Source organism: Oryctolagus cuniculus, chromosome 21, assembly GCF_051225735.1.
Source record: "Oryctolagus cuniculus isolate XC-2025 breed Fujian yellow rabbit chromosome 21, ASM5122573v1, whole genome shotgun sequence".
Taxonomy (NCBI): domain Eukaryota; kingdom Metazoa; phylum Chordata; class Mammalia; order Lagomorpha; family Leporidae; genus Oryctolagus; species Oryctolagus cuniculus.
Window position 1 is genome coordinate 28,817,594 of NC_142887.1, and position 18,249 is coordinate 28,835,842.

At 48.8% G+C, this 18,249-nt stretch overlaps 1 protein-coding gene across 8 annotated transcripts in view; it reads right to left on the bottom strand.

Moving 5' to 3' along the window:
• The window catches only part of PISD (phosphatidylserine decarboxylase), a 41,288-nt gene that overhangs the window by 17,419 nt on the left and 5,620 nt on the right, over positions 1 to 18,249 (bottom strand). For 3 of the 8 annotated variants that reach the window (XM_017349586.4, XM_017349587.4, XM_070065844.2), the window contains exons 2-3: positions 14,722 to 14,792; positions 11,003 to 11,178 (exon numbers count right to left, since the gene is read on the bottom strand). The exons of 1 other annotated variant lie outside the window; for it this stretch is intronic. In XM_017349586.4, the coding sequence (XP_017205075.3) occupies positions 11,003 to 11,178; positions 14,722 to 14,792 (247 nt within the window). The remainder of the gene's footprint in view (positions 1 to 11,002; positions 11,179 to 14,721; positions 14,793 to 18,249) is intronic. 4 more of the 8 variants (XM_017349588.4, XM_070065845.2, XM_089323418.1 and 1 more) reach the window with 2 other exon arrangements.

The window sequence follows — 18,249 nt, forward strand, 5'->3', positions numbered from 1 at the left end:
GCAGGGTACGAACCTCTGACGAATGGGTGTGTCCCATTGCTCAGCAGAAAGGATGGCATAGGTCAGCGTCCCCCACACTGAAGAACCCCCCTGCCCGCCAGAGCTACAGGAGAGCTGCTTTGTCATGAAGGCACAGTTCTCTGCCTCATTAAAAAGAGGAGGTAAAAGGTTGTGATCGCTTCTGGAGGAGGGAGCGACCCTCTCCCCCAGCCCAGCATTCACCATGCAAAGTCTCATTCCCTGATGACATGTCCCATGTGCCACAACTTTCACCTCAAATTTCGGACACTGTGTATCTGTGAACTTCACAGTGAGACGGAATGGCAAGGAAGGCGGACTCCACACCCTTCTGGAAACAAGGCTCTCAGCCCCCAGTGGGACGAAGAGGACCCCCAGCCTCGAGGGCTGGGCCCTCTGTCCTCCAAACTGTCAGTCCAGGCAGAGAGACTGACACGTTCTCCCTCCAGGCGTCTGGTAGCCCCTAAGGATCAAGGCAGCCTTGCCCTGAGACTCAGGGCTGCCTCCCACTGGCACAGCTCAGGCCTGTGCCCTCAGGATGTGGGGCAGGTTCACCGCCAGTCCTGACTATGGCCCCAAGTCCCTCCTGAGAGGTCACCCTGTTGCCAAGCCCCCACCTCGTGGAAAACTCCCCTCCATGTGGACTGGCTAATCACGAGAAGTGGGGGAAGTGCCCACCAAATGCCCCTGTCTTTTTGTGGTTCTGCGTGGAGGACAGGGAAAGTGGGAAAATGCTTGTTGGCTAAAAGGATGAGTGGATGGGAAATGGCGAAGATGCCTCCTGAGACGCACCCCGGCAGGGGCAGGAGAAACACCTGCAGGCCACCTCCCACCCGTCAGAGATCCACCCCAGCCTTACTCAGCCTCCACCAGGAAAACCAGCTCGATCCCAATCCTGGAATGAAAACAAACCAAAGGGAAGCCGGAAAACATCCATCTTCCATTAGACATTTCAGCACCAAAGACTGGGGACATAACCTTAAAAAGTCATGTCATTTTGAGTAAAACTGGCAACCAGACACAGGCCTCTGAATTGGCTAGCGATTTCTTTTTAGATTGAATTTATTTATTTAGAAAGGCAGAATTACAGAGAGGCAGAGGCAGAGAGAGAGAGACAGAGTCTTCCATCTGCTGGTTCACTCCCCTAATGGCCACATTGGCCATAGCTGGGCAGATCCAAAGCCAGGAGCTTCCTCTGGGTCTCCCACACAGGTGCAGGGGCCTAAGGACCAGGCCATCTTCTACTGCTTTCCCAGGCCATAGCAGAGAGCTTGACTGGAAATGAAGCAGCTGGAACTCAAACCAGTGCCCATATAGGATGCTGGCACTGCTTTACCCACTATGCCACAGCAACGGCCCCCGGCAAGCAACTTTTTTATAGCTTATGGGGACAGACAGCTTATCTGGAATCCTAACTGCTGCACAGATGTAACCACGCCAGGGCTCTGGCCACACCCGCACCTTCCGTCCTCCATCCTGTGCTGTTCACACACCGCCAGCTCCTGGCAAAGGCCCTGGTGTCAACAGCCCTCTTCCCTAAAGCCAAAGGTCAGAAACCAGGCCAGCGCAGCCCAGTGAACAGGCACTTTGGCCACGAACCCAGGACAGCTCCAGCACAGCGCCACTGCCTGGAAACACGTTCCTGGAAGCAGCTCCTCTACTTTTCATCACCTCTGCCCACGGCCATGACGGACACCAGCAGTTCAGTCGAGGAATCAACGGGAAAGCATCTGGAAGCCAAAAGGCATCATTCAAACTGCACACGATCCACACCACAGCCTAAATGGTAACACTGACTTCTCTGCCTGAGTGGCCTGGCAAGTGACTCTCAGAGAGCACAGTCCCAAGCTACCCTTTGGAATCATGCGATTCTGTAAAACGGTTATGTGATGAGGCGGTGGTACAGTGGGTTAAGCTAGCACTTGTGACACTGGCATCCCCTGCTAGGGTGCTGATCTGAGTCCTAGCTTTCTGCTAATGGACCTGGGAAGGCAGCAGATGATGGCTCCAAGTCTCTGGGCCCCTGCCACCCACATGAGAGATCCAGATGGAGTTCCTGGCTCCTGGCTTTGTCCTGGCCCAGACCTGGCTGTTTCAGACATTTGGGGGAGTGAACTAGTTGCTGGGAGCTTCTCTCTCTCTCTCTCCCTTTCCCCTTCCCTCTGTTGCTCTTTCAAATAAATATACAAATAAATAAATCTTAAAAAAAAAAAATCAACAGGAAAGACATCCATTGTAAGCAGCAGCTGGGGAGGGCATCTGGCGTAGTGGGTGTTCCTCTCCGACACCTGAGTCCCAGGTCAGAGTGCCTGGTTTGGGTCCTGACTCCACTTCCAATTCCAGCTTCCTGCTAATATAAACCGTTGCAGGCAGTAGGTGATAGCTCAAGTAGTCAGGTCTCTGCCACCCACATAGGACACCTGAACTGAGTTCCAAGCCCCTCAATTCAGCCTCGCACACCCCTGGCTGTGGGTATTTAGAGAGTGAACCAGCAGGTGGATGATCTCTCTGCCTTCCAAGTAAAAATGATAATAAATTAAAACTTTAAGAACTTCAGAGTCATGAACTTGGAATCCACAGATGGGACTGAGACATTTGAGTCCCAAAAATTATAAGAAAAATTTGCAGGGCCAGTGCTGTGGCAGAATTGGCAAAGCTGCCATCTGCAGTGCCAGCACCCCATATGACCACAGGCTTGAGTCCTGGCTGCTCTACTTCCAATCCAGCTCCCTGCTGATGCACCTGGGAAAGCATCAGAAGATGGCCCAAGTGCTTGGGCCCCTGCACCCACATGGGAGACCTGGAAGACGCTCCTGGCTCCTGGCTTTGGCCTGGCCCAGCCCTGGCCATTGAGGCCATTGGGGAGTGAACCAGTGGATGGAATATCTCACTCTGTTGCTCCTCTAACTCTGAACTTCAAATAAATTTTAAAAATCTTTTAAAAAAAGGGGGGGGGGGTGGTTGGTGCTGTGGCGCAGTGGGTTAACACCCTGGCCTGAAGTGCCGGCATCCTATATGGGAGCCGGTTTGAGACCTGGCTGTTCTACTTCTGATCCAGCTCTCTGCTATGGCCTTGGAAAGCAGTGGAGGATGGCCCAAGACCTTGGGCCCCTGCACCCACGTGAAGGCCCCCAGGGGAAGCTTCTGGCTCCTGGCTTCGGATTGGCGCAGCTCCAGCTGTTGAGGCCATCTGGGGAATGTACCAGAGGAGGGAGGACCTTTCTCTCTGCCTCTCCTCTTCTGTGTGGCTCTGACTTTCAAATGGATAGATAGATCTTAAAAAAAAAAAAAAAAAATCAAATTGGACTTCATCAAAAAATGTTCACATCATCAAAGGAATTGTAAAGAAAGAGAAAAGAAGGCCGGCGCCATGGCTCACTAGGCTAATCCTCTGCCTTGCGGCGCCGGCACACCAGGTTCTAGTCCCGGTCGGGGCACTGGATTCTGTCCCGGTTGCCCCTCTTCCAGGCCAGCTCTCTGCTGTGGCCCAGGAGTGCAGTGGAGGATGGCCCAGGTGCTTGGGCCCTGCACCCCATGGGAGACCAGGAGAAGCACCTGGCTCCTGCCATCGGATCAGCGCGGTGCGCCGGCCACGGCGGCCATTGGAGGGTGAACCAACGGCAAAAGGAAGACCTTTCTCTCTGTCTCTCTCTCTCACTGTCCACTCTGCCTGTCAAAAAAAAAAAAAAAAAAAAAAAGAAAACTGACAGAAAGAGAAAAAATAAATTGGAAATCATATAATCAAAATATACTACAGTGATTATGGTACAGTGGGTTAAAGCCCCAGCCTGCAGTGCCAGCATCCCATATGGGTGCCAGTTCAAGTCCTGGCTGCTCCACTTCTGATCCGGCTCCCTGCTAATTTGCCTGGGAAAGCAGTAGAAGATGGCCCAGGTACTTGGGCCCCTGCACCCACGTGGGAGACCCGGAAGAAGCTCCTGGTTCTTGACTTCAGATCAGCTCAGCTCTGGCCGTTGTGGCTATTTGGGGAGTGAACTAGCTGATGAAAACCTCCCCCCTCTCTGTAACTCTTTCAAATAAATAAAATAAATATTTAAATATATATATATATATATATATACACCAAGAACTTCTCCAACTCAACAACTACTCAATTTAAAAAGGGGACAAAGAACTTGAGTAGTCATTTTTCCAATAAAGATACAGTAGTACCCCCCTGCCCATGGTGGATGTTCCAAGACTGTTCCAAAACAGTTCCAAGACTGCCAGCAGACATCTGAAACCAGACAGCACCAAACTCTTTATATGCTATTGTGTTTTCCTTTACATACGTACGTACCCATGATAAAGCTTAATTTATAAAGTAGGAACAGTAAGAGATTAACAACTAATAATTTTTTAAAGATTAATTTATTTACTTGAAAGTCAGAGTTATACAGAGAAGGAGAGGAAGAGGGAGAGAGGGAGGAGGAGAGAGAGAGGGAGAGTGAGGTGGGGGGGGAGGAGAGGGGAGGCAGAGGGAGAGGGAGAGGGAGAGGGAGAGATCGAGAGCGGTCTTCCATCCACTGGTTCACTCCCCAGGTAGCTGCAACAGCAGGCGCTGCACCGATCCAAAGCCAGGATCCAGGAGCCTCTTCCCAGTTTCCCACGTGGGTGCAGGGGCCCAAGGACTTGTACCATCTTCTACTGCTTTCCCAGGCCACAGCAGAGAGCTGGATTGGAAGTGGAGCAGCCGGGACACGAACCGGCTCCCATATGAGATGCCGGTACCGCAGGCAATGGCTTTCCCCGCTAAGCCACAGCGCCGGCCCCAACAATTAAGCATTGTAAAAAGAGACAGGGGTTGTGGCACAGTGCCATTTGAGATGCTACATCCCACATCGCAGACTGCCTGGTTCAAATTCCAACTACTCCACTCCTGATTCCAGCCTCCTGCTAACACACACCCGGGGAGCAGCGGGTGATAGCTTAGGTGGTCGGGTTCCTGCCACCAACGTGGCAGATCTGGACTGAGTTCTGGCTTTGGCCTGGCCTGGCCGCAACTTACCATTTCCTCTCAAATACTAAGGGGAAAAAAAAAAAGACTTGCTTCCAGAAAGTAGTACTGGAATGAGTAGATGGGGTAAAGGGTAAAAGACTTCTTTTAATAGAAACCCTTCTTTACCACTTGAAATTCTTATTTAAAATTTAAAACATTATTTTACTCAAAACAAAAATTAAATTGATGCATGTTCCTAAATATAGCCCAAACTTGGAAGGACTAGGCTCACCAAAATGTTAACTGGTTTCCTGTGAGCTATGGGATCCTGGGTGATTTCTGTTTTCATTTGCATATTTTGCAATGCTTTTATAGTTTCAAACAGCACTCATTTTTGTAATTAGAAAAGGAAAGGACAAAGCTATTTCCACACTACAGAAAGTGATACCACATATTTGGGAGGGAGGGGGGAAAGTTATGAGATGCGGAACCTGCCTGCTTTGGAAAGCGGCCAGGGACAGCAGAACACTTCCCTTCCAGGAGGGACTGACGCTCTGTACCGGTCACCCCGCCTGCCGCCAGGAACAGAGTCCCTTTCAACTCCTACCAGCAAACACATAAGCTTCATTCCTACTCAGCCAACTGCATGAACTTCTTTTTCTAACATAAAAAGAATGTGACTCTTGGAGCAGTCGAGTGTCTTAGAAGCCCTTTCTTAAATGTGCACAGACAGAACCCACAAAGGTGAAACTATTCGCGCAAGGTCACGTAGCTGATGTCACCCAGAGCTCGCCTCTCTCCTCCCAGTGCAACGCTCCCTCCTCCCTCCACTCTCCACCCCCTCTTCTCTCCAGCTCCCCCCACTACTTCCTCCCTCTACAAATAGCTGCAGTGACTGAGGTGGCAAAAGCTGGGGAGTTATGGGTTATTCTATAGTGTTGGTGACAAAAGAAATTTTATTTGTATAACGAAATAGGTACAAATTCTTCCACTGGGTGCCCAAGAGGGCTAACAAGAACCCTCTTCTGCATTATCACAGCTTACTGCTCAAACTGTCAGGGCACTCAAACTGACACACTGACCTCACATCACAAACTTTTGCATATTTAAAACTTATTTCAAAGGCAGAGAGACAGAGAGAGAGGACACTCCCATCCACTGGCTCGCTGTCCAGATGCCAGCAGCTGGAACTCAGGTCTCCCAGTGAGGATGACAAGAACTCCACCAACATGCTGAGCCATCACTGCTGTGCCAGGATCTGCACCGGGAGGAAGCTGGAATGGGAGCCAGACCCAGAGGCAGGAATCAAACCAAGGCCCTCCAATGTGAGTGGCAGTGTCTACACTGCTAGGCCAGAAGCCTGTTCCCTCACCTCCCATTTTGAGCTACCAGAGCCCTCACAAAAGAGAGGCTCGTCAACTATGCAGCAAACCCTGGAAGTGGAATTAGGACAAGACAAAGCTGAAAGATTCCCATTCTCACAGATAACATATAGTGTGATCACTGTCAGCAGAACTGAGTAATCTGGTAGAAGCCATAGTAGAGTAAATCCCAGCTGCCCCGCTTCTGATCCAGCTCCCTGCTAATGCACCTGGGAAAGCAGCGGCCTAAGTGCTTGGGCCCCTGCCCCCTTGTGGGAGACATGGAAGAAACCCCTGGTTCCTAGTTTTGGCCTGGTCCAGTCCTGGCTATTGCGGCCATTTTGGGAGTGAGCCAGTGGATGGAAGATCTCTCACTCTTTCTCTCTCCCCTTCAAACAAATAAAACTTTAAAAAAAATAATTAAAATTTTATTTAAGAATAATTATTATAAAGCTTCAGGATTTGCAATCAAGCAAAATTTCTCCTTAAATCAATAGAAAACCTTAAAGCTAAGATAACTGTGTCTAGAATGACATTGTGGGATATTTCAAAACCAATGTTAAACTATCATCACAAACTAGATACAATGAAAAGCAATGAACTTGAGTGGGAGAAGGAATATATTTTACATGGATAGAACTCAAAAACTGTTCAACTGAAAGTGGACAGCTGTGGCGCAGTGGGTTAATGCCCTGGCCTGAAGCGCCAGCATCCCATATGGGCGCCAGTTCGAGTCCTGGCTGCTCCTCTTCCCATCCAGCTCTCTGCTATGGCCTGGAATAGTAGTAGAAGATGGCCCAAGTCCTTGGGCTCCTGTACCCACAAGGGAGACCTGATGTCGATGTAGCTCTGGCTGTTGCGGCCATCTGGGGATTGAACCAGCGGATGGAAGACCCCTTTCTCTGTCTCTACCTCTCTGTAACTGTCTTTCAAATTAAAAAAAAATAATAATCTTAAAAAAAAAAAAAGAAAGTGGATAGGAAAGCTTAGATATTTTCATTGAGTTGATAAACTCTGAGTAAAAATAGCAACTAGCAATCCTAATACTTGCTTACGCTTGGGTACTGATGATACACACTGGTGACCATAATAAAATCAAAGAAAAATAAATAGCAAGTATTTCCACTTCCACTTCCTGGAAGTAAGTGGAAGCTCACCTCCACTTCTCATCATCACCACCAAGCTCTTTAGGAACACCACCTTTCTTTTTTTTTTTTTTTTTTTTTTTTTAACAGGCAGAGTGGACAGTGAGAGGGAGACAGAGAGAAAGGTCTTCCTTTGCCGTTGGTTCACCCTCCAATGGCCGCCGCGCTGCAGCCGGCGCACCGTGCTGATCCGATGGCAGGAGCCAGGAGCCAGGTGCTTCTCCTGGTCTCCCATGGGGTGCAGGGCCCAAGCACTTGGGCCATCCTCCACTGCACTCCCGGGCCACAGCAGAGGGCTGGCCTGGAAGAGGGGCAACCGGGACAGAATCCGGCACCCCGACCGGGACTAGAACCCGGTGTGCCGGCGCCGCTAGGCGGAGGATTAGCCTAGTGAGCCACGGCGCCAGCCCAGGAACACCACCTTTCATAACCAATGTGATAGTGTTGAAAGGATTTGGGATTTGGTGACAACTGATCTTGGTCAAGGAACAATTTCAGCCACTCATTTAGTTTTCCCATTTACAAAATGGCTGACATCTGCCTTGCCCACCTCAATGAGTTGCTGTAAAACACACACACACACACACATCTGAGACAGAGAGAGAACACACACGTGCACAGAGCAAGCACTCCCCCATCCACTGGTTCCCCACAACGGCCAGGGCTGCACTCAGTCCCAAACCCATGAACTCAATCCAGGCCTCCTGCATGGGTGGCAGAAGCCCAATGACTTGAGCCATTACTGATGTCTCCCAGGGTCTGCATCAGCATGAGGCTGGAGTCCAGAGCTGGAGTGGGTATCAGATCCAGGCATTCCAAAATGTAGGACATGGTTGTCTGAACTGCTAGGCCAGCGGCCCGCCCCTGTTGTAAAGCTCTAACAAAATAACAGACTGAAAGGGTTCAGAAGAGCAAGGTGCTCCCCAGACATGGGTGCTCATCTTACCACTAACTACCAGCCGTCTTCTGTTGCTCTGGGGATGTGAGGCCATCTCAGGGACACTAAGGGACTAGGTTCCAGTGAAACCACCACCAGAAATGTTCATTCACCACTTAAAAATGGTGCCCTTGGGGCCGGCACTGTGGCATGGCGGGTAAAGCTGCCACCTGCAGCACCGGCATCCCATAAAGGCGCCGCTTCAAGTCCCGGCTGCTCCACTTCCAATCCAGCTTTCTGCTACGGCCTGGGAAAGCAGTGGAAGATGGCCCAGGTGCTTGGGCCCCTGCACCTGCATGGGAGACCTTGGAAGAAGCTCCTGGCTTCAGATAGGCACAGCTCACGCCATTGTGGCCATCTGGGGAATGAACCAGGGGATGGAAGACCCCCCTCCCCCGTGTTACTCTCTCAAATAAATAAATCTTTTTAAAAAATTTAAAAAAAAAATGGAGCCTTTTGGGACCAGCATTGTGGCATCGTGGGTTAAGCCTACAGCCTCTAGTGCCAGCTTCTCATATGGACACCAGTTCAAGTCCTGGCTGCTTTACTTGCAATCCAGTTCCCTACTAATGCACTTGGAAAAGCAGCAGATGACCCAGGTGCTTGGGCCCCTGCCATGCATATGGGAGACCCAGATAGAGTTCCTGGCTTTGGCCTGGCCCAGCTACAGCCATTGCAGCCATTTGGGGAGTAAACCAGTAGGTGGAAGATCTGTCTCTGTCTCTGTGTCTGTGTCTCTCTCTCTCCATCTCCCTCTCCCCATCTCTCTTTCAAATAAATAAATCTTTTTAAAAAAGTGGAATGCTCATGGGAAGCTTGCAACTCAACTTTCCATGGTCCCTAAATCTGGTTTATCACCAGAATCACTCAGGGGCTTCTTAAAAACACAGGCCTTAGGCTGGCTCCTGCCTTTGGATCAGTGTGGTACACTGGGTGCAGCAGCCATTGGAGGTGAACCAACGGCAAAGGGCAAAGGAAGACCTTTCTCTCTGTCTCTCTCTCTCACTGAGGAAGGAAGGAAGGAAGGAAGGAAGGAAGGAAGGAAGGAAGGAAGGAAGGAAGGAAGGGAGGGAGGGAGGGAGGGAGGGAGGGAGGGAGGGAGGGAGGGAGGGAGGGAGGGAGGGAGGGAGGGAGGGAGGGAGGGGAAAAGAAAAGAAAAGAAAAGAAAAGAAAAGAAAAGAAAAGAAAAGAAAAGAAAAGAAAAAGAAAAAGAAAAAGAAAAAGAAAAGAAAGAAAAGAAAAGAAAAGAAAAGAAAAGAAAAGAAAAGAAAAGAAAAGAAAAGAAAAGAAAACACAGGCCTTAAATTTGACTCAAGCTTTCCAAATTTCCAGGAATGAGGCGAAAGAATCTCTAACGTCTGAAACTCCCCAACAATTCTGATGGCCAGCCTGACCTGAAAATTCTCCCGCTTCTCATTTGTGATGACAACGATCAGATGGGGCCGGGGTGGAACAGGAACCGGCTCCCAACTGCTCATTCAGGACTCTCCCTCCTGAAATCTATAATGAAGCTCTGGGTCCAAACCATTTCTTCTCCCTTAAGTGACATGCCGGAGCCCTGGTCCTATGGCCGCTTGATGCAAGCACAAGAACAGATCTATCTTTTGTCCAGTCCTTTATCAGCAGGTGCTCCTAACTTCACCCGCTCCAGGCCACTGCACTCCAATGTCCTGTCACCACCCAGGCCCTAGGACTGTCCTCTTTGCAGTCATCTTTCAGGTGTCAACGTACATAAGGCAGTCATCACCATTACACAAACAGTGGATGCCTAAGATTACCGATATTGGCGTCTTATGATTTGGGAGTAGATTTCTTCCCCATTTAGATTCTCTTGGGATACCTTTGAAGCTGCTGGGGATTTTCTAAAAGCACACCAACTTGTCACAGAGCGAATCAGACTGGCGAGTGCCTGGGGCCACACAAGCAGTCTTGTGCCACCCTTGGTTACAAGTCCTTCACAAACCTAATGAGATTCTTGAGTTCACCGAGGAAACTGCCACGGTCAAGGGAAACGGTACGGCATTCACACACGCAACCGCCCTTTACCAAGAGGATTCTGTGACTCTGCTTTTGATGAAGTCCAAGGCATCCTCCTTGGATGGGTGACGGGAACCATGAATCGCACATGGCTGCACGACAGCGCAGGCTGTCCCTATCGTGAGCATGGTGGGGCGTGGGGCGTATGTGAGCATTCTCAGCAGTACTAGTAACAAAACTTTGATCACTTGAGTCTGGTTCCTAGTGAGAACGAATCCACATCACAAAACCCAACAGGTTCTGCCCGACTCAGACTGAGAAGGACAAGAACAGCAGAGCAGCCAGGGTGTCGGCACCTACGCCAGGCACAAGCTCAGAGGACTTCAACATGAAATTCCCACTCAGAGCCCTTGGGGAGACCAGGGGCAAGTCTGGGGACAGAAGAGAAGCACGCTTTCTTGTGACACCAAAACAATGACTCCAGTCATTTGCACAGAGACCACTGGAGACATGAGCTCCACAGAAGTGTTATCTGATTTGTTCAAACACTGCAACTTTGGGGCAATTAAAAAAGCGGCGGCCAGCGGTCCCACGTGAGAACCCCAGTGGTTCCGCCTGTTCCTACCTCCCAGTGACCAGCAAGTTTGGGTGGAATCTCCAGTCCCAGCCTCTCCAGCTCTCGCTCCCTGTACTTCTCATACTGCCGGTACCCTGCATACCCTCCGCCTGTCGCCAACAGAATGGGCAGGGGGCGCAGCCGGAACAAGGCTCGGGCAGGGGCAGTGTGAACATTTCTGGCATCTGTAACAAAAAAAGAGGAAACATTTGAGCCTGGAAAGCAGGTATAGGGAAAAGCCACAAAACCAAAGCACCAACAGGAGAGCTGGCACGAGTCAACACATCTTGGAGGCCTTCAACAAAGGTGAGTGCACCCTCAAGGCTGCTGCCACGCAGGTGTCTCCAAATGCCATCAATAAAGAAAGGACAGGCTGGGGGACTAAGTGCACCCCAAATGCCACCAGAGGCACAGAATTAGACAGGAAACGTGGAACCACAGAGAAGTCAAGAAGCTACCCAGTGGGCCACCCACGGGTCCTGGACTTGGAACCCGGTACTCATTTTTCACCCAGGGCTCTGTGAGCTTGCTCTAACAATCCACCCAATTCTGACCAGGCCCTGGTCTTCTGAAAGGCAGTATCTCAAAAGCCTTTACAACTCAACAATAAAAAGACATCCCAAGGGGCTGGCTCTATGGCGCAGCAGGTTAAGCTGTGGCCTGTAGCACTGGCTTGCCATAGAGGCACTTGTTTGTGTCCAGCTCCCCTGCTAATGCGCCTGGGAAAGCAGCAGAAGATGGCCCAAGTCCCTGGGCCCCTGTACCCACATGGGAGACCTGGATGAAGCTCCTGGCTCCTAGCTTTGGCCTGGCCCAGCCCTGGCCATTGCAGCCATTTGGGGAGTGAACCAGTGGATGGAAGATAGCTCTCTCTCTTTCTCCCTCTCTCTCTTTGGCTGCAGATTGGCCCATCTCCAGCTGTTGCAGTCATTTGGGGAGTGAACCAGAGGATGGAAGACAGCTCTCTCTCTCTCCCTCCCTCCCTCCCTCACCCCTCTCTGTTACTCTGTGTTTCAAGAAAGTAAGTTTTAAAAAGCACAAGCCACAAAAGCCTGCATATTGTATGATTGCAAATGAAGCACCCAGAATACACAAGTCCACAGAGATGTAAGCAGGTTAGCGGTTGCCCAGAGGCTGGGGGTAAGGAGGGAATAAGTATGTTGTAAACTTAGTGGTGATGTTTGCACAGCTCTGAAAATACTAAATATCACCGAACTGTACACTTAAAAGGGTGACTCAGGGCATATACTCAGACTAGCAGAGACAGGACACCTACATCCTACACTGGAGTGTCTGGGTTTGATTCCTGCCTCCAGCTCCTCATCCCAGCTTCCTGATAACACAGACCCTGGGGAGCAGCGGCAACAGTGCAAGCAATTGGGTCCCTGCCACTCACATGGGAGACCTGAATACCACTCCTGGCCCAGCACCAGCCCCAGGTGCAGCTGTCAGAGGCATCTAGAGAAAGAACCAGCAGGAGAACAGGACACACTCATGCTCTCTCCCTCTCCAATAAAACTCTGAAATTTAATTATTTATTTTAAAGGCAGTGACAGAGAGAGGAGATGGAGACACCCCCCCCCCCCCACACACACACACATTGACAGAGAAAGAATCTTCCATCTTGCTGGTTCACTCAGGCCAGGCCAAAGCCAGGAGCCAGGAATTCATACATAGGTGGCAGGAACCCAGCACGTGGGCTGCTGCCTTCCCAGGCACACAACAAGAAGCTGGACTGGATGTGGAAGAATCGGGACTTGAATCAGGATTCCAACATGGAATGTGCACATTCCAATGGTGGCTTAACTTGAAGTGCCCCAATATCTACCCCTCAAAACAATTTTTTTTTTTAGGATTTATTTTATTTATTTGAAAGGCAGAGTTACAGAGAGAGGGAGAGACAGAGAGATCTTCCATTCGCTGGTTCACTTCCCAGATGGCCGCAACGGCCAGGGCTGGGCCAGGCCGAAGCCAGGAGCATGGAGCTCCATCTAGGTCTAACCATGTGGGTGCAGGGGCTCAACCATGTGGGTACTTGGGCCATCTTCCGCTGCTCTCCCAGGTGCATTAGCAGGGAGATGGATCGGAAGTGGAGCAAACAGGAGTCGAAACAGCACCCATATGAGATGTCGGCGCCGTAGGCAGCAGCTTTACCTGCTATACTATGGCACCAGCCGCATACCCCTCAAAATTTTAAAAAGAAAAAGGTATGTTTATTTTGATACCAAAAAAATTTGAAATTCATGCATATGAGAGGTCAAGAAATTCATGGAAAACGCACATTATGAAAAACTAGGTATGCTTTCAAAGTTTTTGCGTACCAAAATAAACTTGTCCTTTAATTCCATTTTCCATGAACTTTTTGAAGTACCCTTGTATATGTGTATCAAGGTAAGTATATTAAAACATCATGCTGTATATCTTAAATGTACCCTGTTTAAAAGAAAAAAGGCAGCTAGAGCTAAACGATCAGTGGCCTGTGTAAAACCAGAGGGCGCACTCTTGCTGCCTTTGACTTCCAGCAGGAGGGAAGCTTGCTCCTCACGTCACCGTGCTTGGGTTGTTGAGGTGTTTCATTTGTTTTCAAGTAAGCGAGAGCAAGTGTCATTAACCTCTTCCATTCTCTAATTATCCCCATGAACCCTTGTTAACTATTCCTACACTGAGTTTATTACTTTTTCATTTTAAAGACATTTATTTATTTGAAAGGCAGAGCAACAGAAAGGGAAGGAAGGAGAGAAAGAGAGAGATTCCATCTGTTGGCTCATTCCTCAAATATCTGAAAGAGCCAGAGCTGGGCCAGGCTGAAGCCAGGAGCCAGGAACTCCAGCTGGGTCTCCCACATGGATGGAAGGGACCCAAGGACTTGGGTCATCATCACCTGCTGCCACCAGCCGGAAGCTGGATCAGAAGCAGAGCCGGGACTCGATCCAGAAGCCCATGAGATGCAGGCATTTCAAAGGAAGGCTTACCCTGCTGCGCACAATGCCTGGTCCCTAGGCTCATCACTCTATAAAAGCACATGGCTGCCTTCCTAAGATGCAAGATCAGAGCTTAACTTCTGAGACTCTCCCTCTACCGTTCCCGTGACTCCCACGTGCTCCAGCATGGAATTCCTCGTCAGATAAGCAACACCAGATGTTCTTGTTAACTATCACACTGGTAAGAAGCTTTCTGCTGTTCTTCTCATGAACCACCTCATTTTATCCCCAAGGTAGTCAGTCTCACTGGGCAATAAAAAAATAGCTTTGAGAATGACAGACTCAAAAGGCTATTTTGATAATAAGCATACATCTTTGTAGCGGTTCCAATGGCTTCTTAAAAGACTGAAAATTTCACAGTCCACAGGGCTGAAGGGAGAACTGATACACCTACAAGTAATTTCTATTCCTGTGAGTTTAAGCCCTTTTCAGAAGCAGTTTGAGCTGAACACCAAAAGTGAAATACACAAACCTTAGTCAGCAATTTCACCTCGTTAAGTTAATATTGAAGATGCATAAAGATGTTACTACAGAACTGTCTGGAATAGAAAAAAGACTAGAACAACTTAATCATATAACACCAGACAGCATGAAGTACTGTGCAGCTGGCAAAAACATGGTGAGATAATGCCAGCCAATGCTTTAGCGATATGCTGTGTGTACTATTTCCTTTAATTTAACAACACCCTATGTTTATCCCAATTTACAGATGAAACAACTGAGGCCTGACCTCTAATTGCTCCTTACCTGTGCGAAAGGCTTGAGGAGGCAGCTTCTGAAAGGGCTGCAGGAAATGGCTCAAAGCAATGCTTTGGACACTATAATCAAGCAAAAACAAATCCATAAGTATTTTTCTTGGAAGTAAAATCAGTGGGTCAACTGGCAAAATTTTGGGTACGGTTTATAGGTTCTGCATATAACATACAGTTTATAGACTCACTATATCATTATCAATGTTAATTTCCTGGTTGTGACACTTGTACTTTGGTTACGTAAGAAAATGTCCTTGTAGGAAAGAGACTTAACTATTCAAAGGTAAAAAGGTTATCAAGTCTACAAGCTGCTCTCAAGGGCTACAGGGGCAAAAAATATGGATACACACAGAGAAAGAAAATGACAGAGCAAATATGACTGCCATTTGAGGATCTTGGATAAAGAGCATTTGGGAATTCTATGTGTTGTTCTTTTAACTTTCTGTAAGTCTGACATGATTTCACAAAACAAAAGGGGTTTACTTCTTAATTAAGCACAAGACTACAGCAAGCAGTAGAACCAGCACTCCTACACAAAGCTAAGGGCCTGCAGCACAAGAGAGCGTGCACAGATCTGTAAACATCTGGACCCTACTCGTTAGGGATCTAATTAAAGGGTACTTCAAAAGGTTTGTGAAAAAAAATCAAATGAAAAGGTAAGTTTATTTTGGTACAAAAGAATTTTGAAATCCATGAGTAGTATTTTCATAATGCCTGCTATACACGAACTTTTTGAAGACTCCTTTTAGTTCACGTGGCTGAAATTTTAACATTTTAAACGTCTGTACTGGGAGAGAGGGGACCATGTTGTGCTATTCTATCCACTTCAGGTCTGACTGGCTCAACTGGTTTAGAATTTGGGGAATCATGAGCCGGCGCCGTGGCTCAATAGGCTAATCCTCCACCTTGCGGCGCCGGCACACCGGGTTCTAGTCCCGGTTGGGGCGCCGGATTCTGTCCCGGTTGCCCCTCTTCCAGGCCAGCTCTCTGCTATGGCCAGGGAGTGCAGTGGAGGATGGCCCAGGTGCTTGGGCCCTGCACCCCATGGGAGACCAGGAAAAGCACCTGGATCCTGGCTCCTGCCAGGATCAGCGCGGTGCGCCGGCTGCAGCGGCGGCCATTGGAGGGTGAACCAGCGGCAAAGGAAGACCTTTCTCTCTCTGTCTCTCTCTCTCACTGTCCACTCTGCCTGTCAAAAAAAAAAAAAAAAAAAAAAAGAATTTGGGGAATCATCTTTTGTGGATGCTTTGCCACAGAAGCTACTTCCACAGGGAGATAAAGTTTCAGGGATTCTAAGAAAAAAAAATTGCCAATTATTTTTGTAGCTTTAGCTCAGATTCAGTTTGCTTCTCTTCATTTTATCTTCACCTGTAGAAATCTGACACAGCCCCCATGGCAATAAACGACTAGGCCAGCCAGTGACCCACCTGCGCATTTTCAGTTAACACTGGATCTCCTCTTAAGAGCACTTTCAGCTCAGGCAGCTCTTCAGTTTTCCCAGATAGCGATCTGAAATCTAAAGTCATGGACCTATATCCTTGTCAATGAATATTTTTCTTCTCCTTGGAGCTTTATATAGAAGTAAGGCGGCCAACGCCGTGGCATAGTGGGTAAAGCTGCCACCTGAAGTGTTGGCATATGGGTGCTGGTTTGAGTCCCAGCTGCTCCACTTCCAATCCAGCTTTCTGCTATGGCCTGGGAAAGCAGTGGAAGATGGCCCAAGTCCTTGGGCCCCTGTAACCCATGTGGGAAACCTGGAAGAAGCTCCTGGCTCCTGGCTTCGGATTAGCCCAGCTGCGGCTGTTGTGGCCATTTGGGGAGTGAACTAGCAGATGGAAGACCTCTTTCTCTGCCTCTCTGTAACTCTGCCTTTCAAATAATTAATTTTTAAAAGTAGATGTAAGAATTAATTCTATTATTAAATGCCTAAACTTATATTTTTGTGAAAAGCAATCATTATTTATGACTTTCATGCTAAATAATATTGTCAGGAATATTTATTTTGTCTTGTACAGACAGCCTATAAACATCATCAGATTTAGGCACTTTATTTTTACGTGAAATTTTTTTGACTTAAAAAGATCCTCCTTAGAATCTGTGGCATAATGGGTAAAGCCACTGCCTGCAGTGCCACTGTCCCATATGGATGCTGGCGCATGTTCCTATAGCTCCACTTCCGATCCAGCTCCCTGCTAATGTGCCTGAGAAGGCAGTGGAGGATGGCCCCAGTGCTTGGGCCCTGCCACTCATGGGAGACCAGGATGGAGTTCCAGGCTCAGCCTGGCTCAACCCCAGCCATTGTGGTCATTTGAGATCTTTCAGCACATGGAAGATCTCTTGTCTGTAACTCTGCCTTTCAAATAAATAAATCAATCTTAAAAAAAAAAAAAAGACCCTCACAGCACAGGACCAATGTGGCTAATATGATGAACTGGATTCTCCTACAGGTGACCAAAGTGTGTAGGGAGAGAAGCATTTACCCCTGAAGGTCCAATGCATGCACAGCTTTTAACACAACTGACAAGGCTCATCTCCTACACTGGATACTCCCACTACAAAACAGCTTAAAACCCTGCTTTCTCATTCTTTAGCACAGGAAGTGTAAAACTGGCGAAAGGGCAAATTGCTGTGTTTTGTACATTGCTGCTACGAGTTCCAGGATGCATGCTGAACTCCCTAACCGAAAGAATGGCTCCAGGAGGCTTAATGAGGTTTGGCTGGGGAAGGACGAATGGGAGATCATCATTTATCCGCCATCACGGGATGCGGGGCACAGGTGATCTGTTTGCACGTCCACCCTCCCCTCTGGAGCCCCGCTCAGAACAGAGCACTCGTTCGGCTTTACTGTACACACTGCAGCCCCAGCTCCTGGAACACACGTCAGCTAGTTCCTTGTTACAGGACCACCCCTACTTTCACATAAATGCGGTAATTCCTCCTTCTCACAGATTCACCGGCTACCTCGTGTCCTTCCCAGTTTCCACGCGCTTTTTTTTTTTTTTTTAAGATTTATTTTATTTATTTGAAAGGCAGAGTTACAGAGAGAGAGAGAGACAGAGACAGAGAAAGACATAGCTTCCATCCTCTGGTTCACTCCCTATGGTCGGGGTTGGGCCAGGCCAAAGCCAGGAACTTCAACCAGGTCTCCCATGTGGGTGGCAGGGGCCCAAGCACTTGGGCCATCTGCTGCTTTCTCAGGTGCATTAGCAAGGAGCTGGATTGGAAGTGGAGCAGCCGACTTGAACCGGTGCCCATACGGGATGCCAACACTGCAGATGGCAGTTTAACCCGTGGTGACACAGCGCCGGCTCCTTTCCACCCCTTTTGCTGCTCTGTTTCATCACCAGCTCCTACAAAGAGCTTTGTATTCACTGTCTCCACTGCCTCACCTCCATTCTCTCCAACTCCACTTAGCCAGGTGTTTTTCCTTCACCTGTCACCTCTTGTCAAGGTCACCAACACCAAGGCACACATCCTGGGGTTCATCCTACTCGACCTCTTGGCCACAAGACACAGCTGCTCA